This window comes from Camelus ferus, chromosome 5, assembly GCF_009834535.1.
Source record: "Camelus ferus isolate YT-003-E chromosome 5, BCGSAC_Cfer_1.0, whole genome shotgun sequence".
Taxonomy (NCBI): Eukaryota; Metazoa; Chordata; class Mammalia; order Artiodactyla; family Camelidae; genus Camelus; species Camelus ferus.
The window spans coordinates 16,505,771-16,522,269 of record NC_045700.1 but is presented as its reverse complement, the minus strand read 5'-3'; the positions used below and the strand labels follow the sequence as shown (position 1 = coordinate 16,522,269).

At 40.5% G+C, this 16,499-nt stretch overlaps 1 protein-coding gene across 6 annotated transcripts in view; it reads right to left on the bottom strand.

Moving 5' to 3' along the window:
* Positions 1 to 16,499, bottom strand: part of MGAT5 (alpha-1,6-mannosylglycoprotein 6-beta-N-acetylglucosaminyltransferase) — a 333,568-nt gene that overhangs the window by 113,514 nt on the left and 203,555 nt on the right. For all 6 annotated transcript variants that reach the window (XM_032479342.1, XM_032479341.1, XM_032479339.1 and 3 more), the window contains 4 exons: positions 13,670 to 13,741; positions 10,952 to 11,113; positions 8,986 to 9,155; positions 5,132 to 5,266 (listed from right to left, as the gene is read on the bottom strand). In XM_032479342.1, the coding sequence (XP_032335233.1) occupies positions 5,132 to 5,266; positions 8,986 to 9,155; positions 10,952 to 11,113; positions 13,670 to 13,741 (539 nt within the window). The remainder of the gene's footprint in view (positions 1 to 5,131; positions 5,267 to 8,985; positions 9,156 to 10,951; positions 11,114 to 13,669; positions 13,742 to 16,499) is intronic.

The following is a 16,499-nucleotide window of genomic DNA, read 5'->3' as shown; positions in this document are numbered from 1 at the left end:
GTACAATATATCCTTGTTGCTTATCTATTTTATACATAGTCTGTGTCTCTTAATCCCATACCTCTATCTTGCCCCATGTTCCTTTCCCGCTCCCCACTGGTAACCACTAGTTTGCTTTCTGTATCTGTGAGTCTGTTTCTGCTTTGCTGTATACATTCACTTTATTTTTTAGGTTCTACATATAAGTGATATCGTACAGTATTTGCCTTTCTATTTCAATAACCATAATATCCTCTAGGTCCAACCACATTGCTGCAATGGCAGCATTTCATTCCTCTTTATGGCAGAGTAGTATTATGTTGTGTGCATATACACAGACTACTTTAATAATTCGTCTGTTGACGGACACTTGGGTTGTTTCCATGTCTTGGCTATTGTAAACAGTGCTGCTATGAACATTGGGGTGCATGCGTCTTTTTGAACTAGTGTTTTCAATTTTTCTGGATATATACCCAGGAGTGTAATTGCTGGGTCAAAGGATTGTTCTATTTTTAGTTTTTTAAAGGAACTTCTGTACTGTTTTCAGAGTGGCTGCACTAATTTACACTTCCATCCATAGTGTACCAGCGTGCCCTCTCCCTGCATCTTCACCAACATTTGTTTCTTGTAGACTTTTTGATGACAGCCATTCTGACAGATATGAGTTGATACCTCATGTGGTTTTGATTTGCATTTCTTTAATAATTACTGATGTTGACTATCTTTTCATGTGCCTGTTAGTCATCTGTATGTCTTCTTTGGAAAAATGTCTATTCAGGTCCTCTGCCCATTTTTGTGATTGGGTTGTTTTCTTGATACTGAGTTGAATCAGCTGTTTACATATTTTGGATATTAACCCCTTGTTGGTCTTATCAATTACAAATATTTTCTCTCATCCAGTAGGTTGTTTTTTTCTGTTTTGCTGAAAATGAGCTCTGAAAAAGCTTTAAAGTTTAAATAAATCCCATTTGTTTATTTTTGCTTTTATTTCTTTTATTTTAGGAGACAAATCCAAAAACATATTGCTACAATATACGTCAAGGAGTACTCTCCCTTTGTACTCTTCTAGGACTTTAATGATTTCAGGTCTTACATTTAGTTCTTCAATACATTGAGTTTATTGTTGTATATGGTGTGAGGAAATGTTCTAATCTCACTCTTTTGCAAGGAGCTTTCCAGTTTTCTCAGTACTACTTATTTAAGAAACTTTTCTCCATTGTATATTCTTGCCTCCTTTGTTGAAGATTAACTAACCGTAAATATGTGTATTATTTCCGGTCTCTCTATTCTGTTTCATTGATCTGTGAGTCTGTTTCTGTGCCTGTACCATGCTTTTTGGGTTACTGTAGCTTTGCAGTATAGGTTGAAGTCAAGAAATGAAATCTCTCCAGCTTTGTTCTTTTCCTCAAGATTGCTTTGGCAATTCAGGGTCTTCTGTGGTTCCATACAAATTTTAGGGTTATTTGTTCTCATTCCGTGAAAAATGTTATAGGTATTTTGATAGGGATTGCATTACATCTGTAGATTGCTTTGGGCAGTATGGCCATGTTAAAAATAGTAATTCTTCTAATCCAAGAGGTTGGGATATCTTTCTTTGTGTCATCTTTAATTTCCTTTATCAATGTTTTATAGTTTTCAGAATATAAGTTTTTCACTTTCTTGGCAAAGTTTATTCCTTTGTATTTTATACTTTTTGAAGCGATTTTAAATGAAATTTTTTTTTTACTTTCTCTTTCTGATAGTTCATTATTAGATATAGAAAAGCAACAGATTTCTGTGCATTAATCTTGTATCCAGCCACTTTGCTGAATTCATTTATTAGTTCTAATAGCTTTTTGGTGGAGATACTAGGTTTTTCTATATAAAATACCATGCCATTTGTAAATAGTGAGTTTTACCTCGTTCCTTCCAATCTGGATGCTTTTTATTTCTTCTTCTTGTCTAACTTCTGTGCCTAGGACTCCCAATACTATGTTAAATAGAAGTGGCGAGAAGGGATATTCTTGTCTTGTATTAGAATTTAGAGGAAACACTCTTTCTCTGTTGAGTATGATGTTAGCTGTGTGTTTTCTATAAATGACCTCTATTATGTTGAGATGTTCCATCTGTAACCATTTTTATGAGTTTTTTTTTTATCATGAATGGATGTTGAGTTTTATCAAGTGCTTTTTCTGCATCTGTCGAGATGATCATGTGATTTTTATCTTTCCTTCTGTTAATGTGGTATATCACATTGAGTGAGAGGCTAATGTTGAAACATCCTTGCATCCCTGGAATAAATCCCGCCTGATCATTCTTTGTATGATCCTTATTATATATTGTTGGATTCAGTTTGCTAATATATTGTTGAGGATTTTTGCATCTATGCTTATCAAAAATATCGGCCTGTAGTATATTCTTTTTTTGTAGTGTCTTTGGTTTTGGTATCAGGGTAATGGTGGCCTCGTAGAATGAATTTGGGAGTGTTCCCTCCTCTTCAATTTTTTGAAATAGTTTGAGAAGGATAAGTATTAGCTCTTCTTTATATGTTTGGTAGAATTTCCCTGTGAGGCCATCTGGTCCTGGACTTTTGTTTGCTGGGAGGTTTTTTTTTTTTTTTTTTTTTTTTTTTAATTACAAATTCAGTTTCACTATCAGTGATCGATCTGTTCAGATGGTCTGCTTCTTCTTGATTCAGTCTTGCCAGGTTGTATGTTTCTAGAAATTTGTTCATTTCTTGTCGGTTGTCCAGTTTGTTGGTATATAATTGTTTGTAGTACTCTCTCGGGATTTTTTTCTATCTTTGTGGTACTGGTTGTTATTTCTCCTCTTTCATTTCTTATTTTGTTTGTCTGGGTCCTCTCTTGGTGAGCCTGGCTATGATAAAAGTTTATCAATTTTGTTTACCTTTTCAAAAAGCCAGCTCTTGGCTTCATTCATCTTTCCTAATGAGTATTTTTTGTGGTCTCTATTTTATTTATTTCCTCTCTGATATTTATTATTTCCTTCCTTCTGCTGACTTTCGGCTTTGTTCTTCTTTGTCTAATTCCTTTAGGTGGTAGGTTATGCTGTTTGAGAATTTTCTTATTTTTTGAGGAAGGCCTGTATCACTATAAACTTCCCTTTTAGAACTGCTTTTGCTGCATCCCATACATTTTGGAGAGTTGTGTTTTCATTTTCATTCGTCTCAAGGTATCTTCTGATTTCCTCTTTGGTCCATTGGCTTCTTTTAGTAGCATTTTGTTTAGTCTCCATGCATTTGTTCTTTTCCCATTTTTCTTTCTGCAATTGATTTCATGTTTCCTATCGTTGGGGTTGGAAAAAATGCTTGATATAATTTCTATCTTCTTAAATTTGTTGAGACTTGTTTTGTGGCCTAGCATGAGATTTATCCTGGACAATATTTCATGTACACTTGAAAAGAATGTGTATTCTGCTGTTTTTGGATGCGATGTCCTGTAGATAGCTATTAAGTCCAACTCCCATATGTCTTTGACAGGCTGCCTGTGCAGGCATCAGCAATTGTTTTCCTCACTCCGCTCAGATGCAGCCTCAGGTCCAAGTACCTTTTGTCCCTCACAGCCTTTCACTGGCCTCACTATCCTCTGTCCTTGCCTTGCTGTGGCAGGTGGAACCCACACATCCTCTTAGCATGTATCGGGGTGAGCTGTGGTGGAGCCGCCACCATCAGCAGTCTGGGCTGCTTCTGTTGCACTGCTTGAGGAAGCCCCAAAAACGGCTGTGGCTGCCCCACCTAGGCTCCACCCTGGGACCAGGTCGCCTCTGTGTCCCACGGTGGGGCGTTCTGTCTCTGGTCATAGCCACCTCAGATCCAGTGCCGTGTTATGATACAGAGTAAGTGGGGCTTGAGTGTTCGCAGGAAACCTATATCTGTCCTCTCTGCCCTGCCGCAAGGGCAGGACAGTGCACACATGCTCTTCACAAGCAGAGTCCAGGCTTCCCACAGTCCTCCCATTAGTTCCAGTGGTCCTCTAACCTCCAAGGGGGCTCGTCTCCCCAGTATAGGGCCCCAGGACTCAGGCGCCCAATCTATGGCTCTCACCACTCATTCCCCCGCGCAGGTCTCAGCTTGTGCAATCTCCCTTTTCCTCTGAGTCCCTTCCCAGGGGCACAGGTCCTGACCCGATCCCTTTTCTTCCCTTTCTACCGGATTACCTGTGGATCTTTCTTACAGCCTTGGTTGTACAGGAGTCTTTCTGCTCATTTTCCATTAGTTTTCAGTGAGAATTGTTCCACATGTAGATGTACTGGGGGGAGTGGACAGGGAGGGAGGTGAGTTCCACATCCTCCTACTCCAACATCTTGATCAATCCTCCATATCACTCTTCTTTAATAAGAATTACTAAACTCAGACTAGACACTTGTATTTTTTGCCTGCTGAATGCTGGCTTACAGCTACTCTCACCTTGTTAAAAACGCATGCAAGTGTTAAAAGTAGTGTTGGAGATCTAGCAGCAAACTAAGCCTTTCTCAGAGAGATTGAAAGAAATTTGAAAAATTAATAAACTTCATTATATAGTTCAGTGTTATTTAGTGTCATGCTTATGGTCCATATAAAACTGTCTCAAATACTAAATCATGGTACTAACCCCACACTCAGGGAAACAGTGAGCTCTTCTACTAAATAATAAAAACTGTGCACAGAATAACACATGTAGTTTGGTCCCACTAAGCATAAGGCTTATCTTAAAAAATGTAAGACCTCAGAATGCAGACAAGCTACACCCAGCTTTCTCTTCCAAGAACAACAAGAAGACTGATGGGGGTAAGACACAGAGCAATGAGTCATCATCTCAAACTAAAGAACATAAGAAATGACATTGTCCATATTTGATCAAAATCGTTTGATTAAACAGATGAGATTGGTGCAGGCAGATTGGTGAGAGAGAGGAATGCTAAGTATTAGGGAAGGTGAAAGAGGAGGTTAGACACTTGTTTTGTTTGTAAAAAGAAATCAATAAAAATAATGAATAGTGCTTGAAAGTAAAAGGCACTATGGAGAATCCGAACCTCAATTAGGAATGAAAAACACACACTACACAGTTCAAAAGATAATATTTGATAAGCTTTTTCTATTGGCAATTAGTTAACCCTTGTTAAAAAAAAAAAAAAAAAACAACCTAAAAACTTAAGAGCAGTATGGAGCACTTACTGGTAATGAACCCAGGATGGTCCAAGAGTTTTCTTGAATTGAGCGAGTCCAACAATATCAATATAAATTAGCTCAACGATTCTGTCTCCTACAGTTGGGCAGCCAGACCGGTTTCCTACAACCTTCTTCATTATTCTAGACAGAGGAAAGAAAAGAGAAAAAAGAAAAACAATTTACTGCAAGGTACTACACTCAGCAACTTTAACAGGCAAATAAACATCCCAAGAATCCTCATCAGGGAGGATGGCATGGTCGTCCCCCGTCTGCTGGGTACCCCAATTCTGCCCCCTCATCAGGTCCACCCAGAGTCCTGATTCTGATTCTTGCAAAAGCCAATAGTGGTGTACAAACATAGCCTTCGAAGCCAAGAAAAATCAGTCTGAATCTGTCTCCACTTAATTTGCTGGTCAAGAAGATTATGGAGTTATTTAAGCACTGATGACAGGACCGGATGTGTTTAAGTAGACAACTGTGGAAGCCACATGAAGTGGTGGTTCCCAAACATGCTTGCACATTGGAACCACATGGGGATCTATTCAGACTCCCAAAGCCCAGACCATTTTCCAGACTAATTAAACCACACTCCACTATCTAGCAGCTGTGAGATCTTAGACAAGTTGCTTAATCTCTCTGAATCTTTCCTCATCAAAAACAAAAACCATCCACACACAACAAGGTTGGATACAGCAACCTCTCAGGAATTCTTCAGGTGGCTAAGTGAGGTACTGAACAGAAAGTATCCCTAAGTATACTAGACACCCAGTGACTTAGTTTCTCGCAAAGAGCCTGTTCTTCTTACTCCAGCCCTTACTGACCTTCTAAATGCCTTCTATTTCCAGCCTCTACAATATAAACTGCTTTTGATACTGTCTTTAAAAAATATTTTTTTTTATTGAAGTATAGTCGGTTTACAATATTGTGTTAATTTCTGGTGTACAGCATAGTGATTCAATTATGCATATATATATTCCTTTCATATTCTTTTTCATTATAGGCCATTACCAGGTATTCAGTACAGTTCATTGTGCTATACAATGGGATCCTGTTTATCTATTTTATATATATTGGTGTGTATCTGCCAATCCCAAACTTCCAATTTATCCTTCCCCACCTCTATACTGTCTTGTACTGTTTTCTAATTTTTTCTTTTATGTCAAATTCTTCCTTCTGCCTAGACTGTACTGCAGAACTGGCATCGTGGTTTAAACCTTCTGATTACCCCTCCTTCCATCCATCCACCTATACAAACCCACCCACCCGTACACCCATACCCATGCCTGCACTCAGAGCCAGCATACCTGATCATACAACTTCATATGTTGGGGCAAAAACCTGCTAACCATCCTGCCATTCACCCAGAAATCGGTCATCGCCGATGCCTCTTATCCCTGCTCACACCTAAAAGTCCTTCACCAGTTATGGACACCCGACTGCAAAGGACTAGATCGTAAGCAGGACTCGGCCCTATAGCTCCAGACTGACGCTGCTCCAGGCAGCCTTCTTTCCTCTGGGCTTCTCTGAAAGGGCCAATAACCAATATAACCATATAACCAACTTCTTCCCAAGAACTTGAAAATTGTTTTCTGTAAAGGACCCGGCAGCAAACACTTTCATCTTTGCAGGCCACACCTTCCCCATCACAACTATCTAAATTCGCTCTTATGGAAGGAAAGCAGTCAGTCAGTACACAATGGGTGTGCCGGTGGGCCCATGAAACATGATTAACAAAAGCAGGCAGAGGACTGGGTGTGGTTGGCAGAGCCATAGTTGGCTGACTGTACGGTCCACCTGTATTCAGTGGTTCCCAAGTCTGTCTGTACTTTGGAATTACCTGGGAGGATCAAAAGATACTTACACTGGTGCCCTACCCCCAAAGGTTGTGATTTAGTCTGGGAGATGGTCTGGGCTTTGGGAGTCTGAAAAGATCCCCAGGTGATTTTTAACGTGTAGGCATGTTTGGGAACCACCGCTCCATGGGGTTTTCACAATTTTCTACTCAAATAAAACACATCTGGCCCTGTCACCAGTGCTCCGAGACCTCCAGAAATCTTCTTGACCAGCAAATTAAGCCTTGGTCTGGTAGATCCCTAGTACACCTTTCAGACCTCCTTAGAGAGCACTTGACCCTGGAGAAATGGGGTGCTCCCATAGCTGTGGGAGCACCCCATTTCTCCATTACCCAGTCAGTCATTCATCCTTCCACCCATCTGTTCAATAAGTAATTATAAGCACCTACTGGGCACCAGGCACTGTTCTAGGTGCTCAGCACACAGTGGTGAGCAGGAGTCACACAGTACTCTGCACTCCCTGTGCTGACATCCTCGCATCCACACTTCAGCTGGTACTAATCACCCGGTAGTGGGTCTCATAATTACTCAATGTATTAGTTGTGACCATCAAAAGAAGGGTGTCTCTTTGGCCACACGCAGGTCATCTCTGTATGTCCCACACCAAGAACTAGCCCACAGAAAGCTCTGAAGGAGTGACAGCTAGATGTGTGAAGGCACCCACTTCATTGGTTGTGTCCCCAGCGAGTCTGAAAGGAAGCAGGAGGAAGGCAAGGGGAGGCAGCTGTGAAAGGGACAAGAGTGGTGAGGAGGGGCTCGGCAGACTCAGGTTTATCCAGCTCTGAAAGGAGCACTGGAGTTCAGAGGTCAGGAGCTCAGGGTTTGAAGGCAGGGGGACAGAGGGCTGAAATCCCAGCTATTCCACCTATTCTCCACGGGACATTGATGAACTCATTGTTGGTTTGAGCCTCAGTTTCCCCCTCTTTAGAAAGCAGAGAGCAACAGCACCCACTTCCAGGTTTGCACTAAGGACTAAATAAGGCAAAACGCATAAAGCACTCAGTATCTGTTGTGCGGGAAGTGCTCCACCAATGCCAGCAATATTAATAGGCGTCAGCAATGTTATGGTTGTCGCCACCGGTGATACCACTGCTGTAACTACAGCCTGTCTCACGGTCCCAGTCATGGAACCATGGGTTCCAGGATGGAACTCATTTAACAAATGACAGCTGACATTATCTTACTGAGACCATTGCTTTCATCTCAAAACTGCCTCTCATCAAGTGTTGACCTTGGACCTCGTGTAAGTGACCTCTCTGGGTATCAGTATCTTGGAAAATAAAGTAGCAGCAGGGCAGGACACGTAATGTCTTCACACCTTTTCCACCTCCAGAATGTTGGTTCACTCAAGCGATTTCTTTCGGAACGGCTGACATATTGTAACGTGCTAACTTGGCTGTTGGGCGATTATCCAAAAAGGAGTGAAGGGGCTCTAAACATTTCTGCTTAGCCAGCCGTGTCCATCTCAAAGGGATTAAGAGAGGGCTTGAACTAGAAAGCAAATTCCAGTGAAACAGAAAACCTAGGTAGAGTTAACAGACTCAGAGTTGAAGTCTGGCTAATTGAAAAAGGGTTGGATCAGGGCTTCTGAGAAACTCATTCTAACCAAATTAAATTACCAACAGGAACCTGCCCTGTTTGAAGATTTAGAAAGCGTGACGTTGAGGAGGGAATGGCATGAATTTCAGCAAGAGACAGGGAATTAGGAAAGTCAATAATGTGTGCTGCAGATGTTGGAAGCACCTGTAACAGCAAAGAATAAGCTCCTTAGTTAGAATTTTCTGACATTCATTGCTGAAGCCTCTGGAGCCCGCAGCGACAATGAAAACATATTATCCTTTTCACAGTGTATGTATTTAGCTCCGGAAAATAATCTTCTTATCTCCTGTTTAGTGAATTATCACTTTCATTTTCCTCCACAAGAAATTACACACTAATAGAAGGCTTTAAGAGTTTACAATTTCTTTCTTGTATTCTGATTTTAAAATTGAAAAGTAATCTCCTTACTCCTTGAGCTCTGCCAGCGAAGCTGAAATCCTAATGTCATGGCCCAGTAAGTACAGAGATGTAATTAAATCACTCCACTGAACTAATTCACCAAGAGGGCCACCACTGAAAGCGGTCTCTGCGATCTTAAATCCAGATTCCTTAGTCAGGAGTCCCAGGTGAACAAGGACCTGGGAAAAAAACAAAGAAGAGGCACATACTGACTCACTCTGGACCAAGTGCAAACTCCGTAACACACCAAGTGATCAACCAATTCCAAAGTCCTCTTTACGTTCTAATGAAATCTCAACATGGGGTAAATAATTTTTCTCAAAGGCACAAAGAAAGGCAGGAAATGACTTTTCACTGTTGTTTTAGAGAAATAGAGTCATTACTGCATTCAGTAATGCCTCTGAGCATAAGATAGGGACAGATAATCCTGCTTTTAAAAAGCGGGATGCATTTGGAAAATCAGAGTGTAAACGAGGACAATAAAGTATCCTTTAACAATACTGAGCTTTTTTTCCACTGCTGGAATACTTTTAAGCTTTTAACATGGGAATTTTCAAACACTAACAGAAGCAGACATGACAATGCAGGCAATTCCGATATACTCAGCAATTATTATTAACTTCAACAATTATTAACTCATGATAAATCTGATTTAATGTACACCCCTCATCTTCTCCCAACTCCTCTAGCTTATCTTGAAGCAAATACTAGACATTGTATCTCCACTATTTCCTCCTTTCCCTTCTTTGACCTTTTTTTTTTTTTTTTTTTTTTTTTTTACTGTGGTAAAACATTCTTTACCATTTTAACCATCTTTAAGGGTATGGTTCAGTGGTATTAAGCACATTCTCATTGTTGCATAGCCACCACCACCATCCATCCATCTCCTTTATTTTGCATTTTATGGTTGCCCTTCCGTTTAAAAAAATCTGAGCAAAAAGCACTTATGTATATTACATATTCATTATATATGTGTGTATATGTATATATCCATAGGTATACATGCAGGTAATAGAGATATATAAACCCTTCTTCTCTTTAAAAATAATGTTCACTATTCTCCACCTAACAATATATCCTGGAGATTACCTCACAGGATTATATAGAAATACTCTTTATTTATTTTTACAGCCCATCTGGATCTATGACTACATACTCTTTCTTAGAGGACTATTTAGTACCAGGATGTCTGGTCCTACTGTGTCATAAACTCAAGGGATCTAAGCAAAACGGACTCATCGAACTATGACTTGGGTTCTGCGAGTGTATCTGTATTTTTCCCCCCAAGGATGTCATATTAGTTTAACTAGGAATACCAAACTCATGTTTCATTTATTTTTAGATATGGGAACAGACTGTTTACTTTGCTCAGTTATTCTTCAACAGAACCATTAATCTAAAGTCACAGCTGCTTCCTGTATAATAAGGTATAAGATCTTCCATGCTCAGGGATATTCTAGAGGTTTTCCAAGCGTCTCCTCATGAATTTCAAAACAGGTTGGCTTTAATTTACAGTATCTCTCTCTCTCAGGAACGTAGGAAGGAGCACCAACCAAACAGAGCAGCAGCAGAACTCACCCGTTAGTTTCTCCAGTCCCAGAATTGACAAATACCAAAAATACACAATTGTCATGATGTTGTAACAGGAAGTGTTAGAAGGCTGTATTCAGGGGAAGTAAAGAGAATTAAATTTCCTGATGCCACTGAGAGAGATAGTCAGGTTGTTCAAAGGAAAATCTTACAGACAGATATCCTGCTTGGCTTCACCCAAGAAACATGTGTGCCAGGCCCTGCTAAGTAAGATTACTGTAATCAGGGAAAGGAAAGCCCAAAAATGTCTGTCCAAGAGACTGAGCAGGTTCACCCTGAGGGAGTATCATCTGAGGCATGCCATTTCTCTTAGCCTGGTTTCTGCGCAAAATCAAACTTTAAAGAAAACTGGCATCTAACTGAAGTGAATTCATCAGAAACTCACTTTCTTCCGCTTTCTCTTTTCAAGATTCTGCTTTTCTGCCAGGGACTTGATTGCTTGGATCCACGCATCAGCCATTCGCCGGATCCGGAGTCTCATCCACCGGAATTCTTCATGCTTTTTCATCATACTGTAGAGAATATTAAAATCCGTACGAATTTCTGCCTAGAAACAGACATGCAATAAAAAATGAATAGAAGAGAAGCCTCGAAAGCATAATGGTTTTCATGATGTGACAGTTGAAAACTTGAAAGAGAGAGTCAATTAAAGACAGGACTTCAAACGCCTTTGCTGAACAGCTTTGCTTAAAGGTCCCAGGATTGCAAATTGAAGCAAAGGCCCCTCACTGCTGATCTTCTATAAGGGACATCATTAAAAAATTAGAAGTTGAAAAAGGCAGCACAGACATTGCAAAGCCCTGAGCTATGTTAAAACGTCTGTTTTTCAGTGAATATGCTTGACGTACCTTGAAATTCTCTGCACCCAAATTTATCGGCCTCTAGGATCTACTGCAGGGTAGCAGACTCCTTGGGAAAACTGAAGTCAGTTCTTAACAGGCTACCTGCCATTGTACAGGTTGCCAAAAACCCTCATTCTGTCCACAAAGTCAAGTAGGGAAATAAACACTCACCCTCTAATTTTGTCCCAGTCCCAACAAACTAAAGTTGATTATTTGGCTAAGGAATTTAAAAGCCAAGAGTATCATTTTCCTACCATAGCTGAAAAGAATTTAAAATTCCTATCAGAATAACTTAAAAGCCAGGAAGAATATTCTTCTAAAATAGTGGGATACAACCAACAATTCAAATAGCAGAGAAAAATAAAAACACTAGTATTTTTTTTCATGTAACATCTAAAATAGGCTGCATCCATCTTTCAGCAGTCACCATAATTCATTCTCAACACTCATCTGACATCACCTTGATCCAACAATTTCCTAAGAATCCCATGAGCTAAGCAGGGCTCAGCAAATACTGGCTTTTGGGCCAAATCCTCCTCCCTGTCTGTTTTTGTGCATAAAGTTTTATCAGAACACAGCCACACCCACACCCACTCATTTACATATTGTCTGTCTGCCCTGTGCCACAAGGTCAGAACTGAGCAGTTGTAACGGAGACCTTATGGCCTGCAAAGATGAAAATATTCACCACCTGGTCTTTCACAGAAAAAATTTGCTGATGCCCAGGGTAAAGGATACAGACGAGTTTTGTTTTTTTTTTAACATGCCACTTACCTATTTTCTGAATTTTTATTTTGAATAAGGCAATAATGATCCAGTTGAGTATAACTTTTCTCCTTTTTTAGCTCACTTTTTTTTTAATGTTGGCTTTTTATTTATTTAATTTTTGTTAACCATTTTTAAAATTGAAGTATAGTTAATTACAATGTTATGTTAGTTTCAGGTGTACAGCAAAGTGATTCATATATATAATCTTTTCCAGATTCTTTTCCATTATAGGTTATTACAAGATTTTGAATATAGTTCCCTGTGCTATACAGTAGGATCTTGTTGTTTATATATTTTATACAGAGTAGTGTGCATATATAACCCCAAACTCCTAATTTATCCCCCCGCCCAACCCTTTCCCTTTTGGTAACCATAAGTTTATTTTCCATGTCTGTTTTGTAAATAAGTTCACTTGTGTCACACTTTAGATTCTACATACAAGTGATACCGTGATATTTGTCTTTGACTTGACTCCACTTAGTATGAGAATCTCGAGGGCCATCCATTTTGCTGCAAGTGGCATTATTTCATTCTTTTTTGTGGCTAAATTGAACTCCATTGTGTGTGTGTGTGTGTGTACATAACACCCCCCATCTTCTTTATCCATTCATCTGTCGATGAACATTTAGGTTGTTTTCATGTCTTGGCTATTGTAAATAGTGCTGCTATGAACATTGGGGTGCATGTATCTTTTCGAATTAGAGTTTTTCTATAGATATATGTCCAGAATGGGACCATAGGATCATATGGTAATAACACCATTTTTTGTTTTTTAAGGAACCTCCATAGTGTTCTCCACAGTGGCTGCTCCAACTTACATTCCCACCAACAGTGTAGTGGTTCCTTTTTCTCCACACCCTCAAGACTTGAGCTTTTAATATGGCATCCAAAGTCTTTCACAGCCCCTTACCTGCCTTTCCAATCTCGTCTGTGTTCCAGCTCACTCAAACCCCTATGGCCTTGACCTACTGAACCATGCTCTACTCCGTGAAAACATCAACCTCCTGTACATGTACATTCTCCCTTCCCATCAGAGACATCTTTCTCTCCTTAACCTGGTATAAACTCATGCATCACTTTAAATTCATCTCCAACATCATCTTCTCTTTACATTCTCTCCTGACCCATGCAGCCTCAGGTCACCACTTCCTCACTGACTTCCATGGGTCTGTATTCAGTGTTTACACAGGTGTGGTTGAAATTTACAACCATCACCCTCATTATTACATCACTGGGTGCCTCCATGTCTAGCAACAGGTCTATTCGTACCAGTAGTCTATCACTTAGGAACCCTCAGGGAATTGCTCAATAAATACACATATGCTAACTGGTTGACAGATTTGGTCACCCTAATTTCCACAGGGCTGGAGACATAAGTTCTTCCGTCTACCACTATTTCAGATTACAGATGACATTTCTAGAAGATGCCACATTAATCTCTTGGCATCCGATCCAAATCACAAGCCTAGTAAGAGGTTTCCAAAATCACTTACCAATGAATTATGATCAGCTTCTTCGTAGGGATTTTTTGCTCTCCAAGGTAAATGAGGACACCAATTTTCAACCTGAAAAATATAAATCAGAGACACTAAGCATGCTGGTTCATCTGTAAATGAATTAATGTCTGTACAAAGCCTTGAGTGCAGTTCCTGGTACATAGGAGGTGGGTTAAGTGGGTTATTACCATTATTAGACTCCCACGCTTTTAGCTAACAATCCAGAGACAGGTCCCCTCTCAGATGAAGCAATAATCAGCCAAGGTCCCAAGGAGCATATGATTACACTTTATATCCGTCCTTCAAAGTACTTCACAGGGACTGATTCCTTAATCATTTAATCCTTGTACTTCTACACAGGAGGCGGGGGGTGGGGTGTCACGTCAGAAAGTTAAAAGACTTGAACATTGTCAATGGGAAACGGGAAATGGGAACGTGCCTCTAAACTATTTAGCAAAAGGACAGGAACGATCCATCATCTGCTGTGGTGTGTCTTGAACGGACACAGCTCGTCCTCATCTGAGCCACAGAACGCCATCATTCATCTCTGAATTAGGAATGCAGCCAAGAGTTTAAGGCTAACTGGTCAAGGCTTCCCCCCATTTTCTGGCTGTTCACTTCACACTAACTCAAGGAACAAGGATAATAAAACCTATTGGAAAAGGAGAAGAGAGAGAGGGGGAAAAAAAAAACCCTCAGTGATCTTGTAAGAGTCATTCTGGAAGACAGATTGTTCTGTCCCTGCACCAGAGTTTAGAGAGCTGAGGGAGGAGGGAAGAGAAAGGGAAAGTACCAGATTTTTATAGGAATGACTTCAACAAAGGTTACTGAAGACAATTAGGCAAATTTACACTTTCTAGTAGAGGAGGAATAAAAAAATGCACTGAGTGATATTGATACCTGGATGCTTTGTCAAAACGGGACATGTAATTCCAAGCTAGCATATCACCCATCTGCTAATACATGAGATTATTAAAGATGGCTAATCAACAGGCACTGAAAAGAATGTTTCTATAGCCAGGTGGACCTATAAAAATGAACACAGCAAGAGAGCAGGGTTGGGGGGCATCCTTGGTGGGGGTCACTGAGGAGGCAGAGAGGTGAGTGAGGTCAGACCTCCTGGGTCAACAATGCAGAATCAGACAAGCTGGTTGGCCTCCGGCTCTGGGTGAGTTTTCAAGGAAACAAAGCAGTTTCACTCACCTAGAAATAACTCTTAAAGCAAGGTGATTTTTACTGGGACTCAAAATAATTGGGCGATTTGCATAAAGCCCTCTTCCACTGCAAATGATCTGAAAGCAGATGCAAAGGGCAGCAAAGCCTGGGGGAGGGTGGAATCCCTAGACAGGAGAAGGGCAATATTCTCTCTTCTTCTTGGGGAGTAAAATTTACTGTAGTTGTGAATGGCTTCGGAGACTCAAAAGGACTCCTAAGAAAAGTGGCAACGGTTTTTGTTCATAAAAAAGGAAAATACTCACTTGCATGGGGTGTGCACGTCTAATTACTGAGCCTTTATACGGCATCAGCACTGAGAAAGACAGCATCACAAAGAAAAGGAGCGCTGCAACATGAGAAAAATAGGGAAGGACCAGCGGAAAAGAAGCCTCCAAGCAGACGAAGCCTCGGCTTGTCCCAGCAGCACTGCACACATCTGTGTCTTGTATTCCGAAACCAGACTGAATTATTTAATTTAAATCAAATTTTTGTAAATGGACTCAGTAAGACAGTGCTTTCAAGCCTATTTATAACACGAAGGCTTCAAATGGATTGCAGACCTGACTGCAAAACCTTCAACTGCACACAAAAAAACTATGAGCAAGCAGGGTACAAATCTGCAGTCAACTTCACACTAAATAATGACATGTACACGGCAGTCCGTCAGGATAAAAAAAAAATGTCCTCATGAATAGCACTATAGGGAAAGATGAAACACGACTATACATAAAGAAAATCAACCAAAAGGAGAGACATCAGTGAGATCAGATGTTGATAAAGGAGAGGACATTCCGTCCTCACTCCTCTGCCCTGAGAAGAGCCTTCTAGAATACACCCTGATGAAAATACAGTCCAAGGTGATCTTCTAAAATATGACTCCCCTACAGAATACTCAAGACTTTAATTCCTCTTTGAAACTGATCATTTATCTCAGCTCTCGTTACTCTAAATCACTGGATAATACTGCGCAAGACTTCAAGGGCATCCCTCCAAGTGTGGGATTCAAAATAGTCACTTGTAATGGAGGAAAAAGCAACCACGAACATCTTAACCCAGAGTGAGGACAGTGGGCTTTTACAGTTGTTGATTTGGTACACAGTTGGTTAACAAAATAATTAAATTATACATCAACCAACTGTTCCATGGGGAGAAGGGGGCGGAAAAAAGATGAAACAAACACTTTTCTTTCTGAAACCTCGGAAGATTACCAGGACTGGAGGAAAGCCATCGTGGCAATAACTCCCAGGACTGAAACAAACAGCCCTCAAATGAGCAACATTTTCCTAAATAAGAACATCGTTCATCATAACACTCGGGGAAAATCTTGCTCAGGGCTAATAATTCAACCTCCAAATCCCTAACTGTTTTGTGTGATCTGCCTAGGCTCCTTCGGTGTTTCCAACCCCCCAGGACAGCATCCTACTAAGACAGCTGGACCCCAGAGTGAGCCTACTGCCTCCCTGATCTGGAAGCTCTTCTGTTTCAAATCGTTCTGACCATCTCTGCCTCCTGGCTCTCAGGACCCCAATGCTCTCCATCTGCCTGTGGTCCTCTTCCTTCACAAATTACCTTGGCTATGCTTTTCCAACCTTGGTGCTCGCCCTGGGACAGG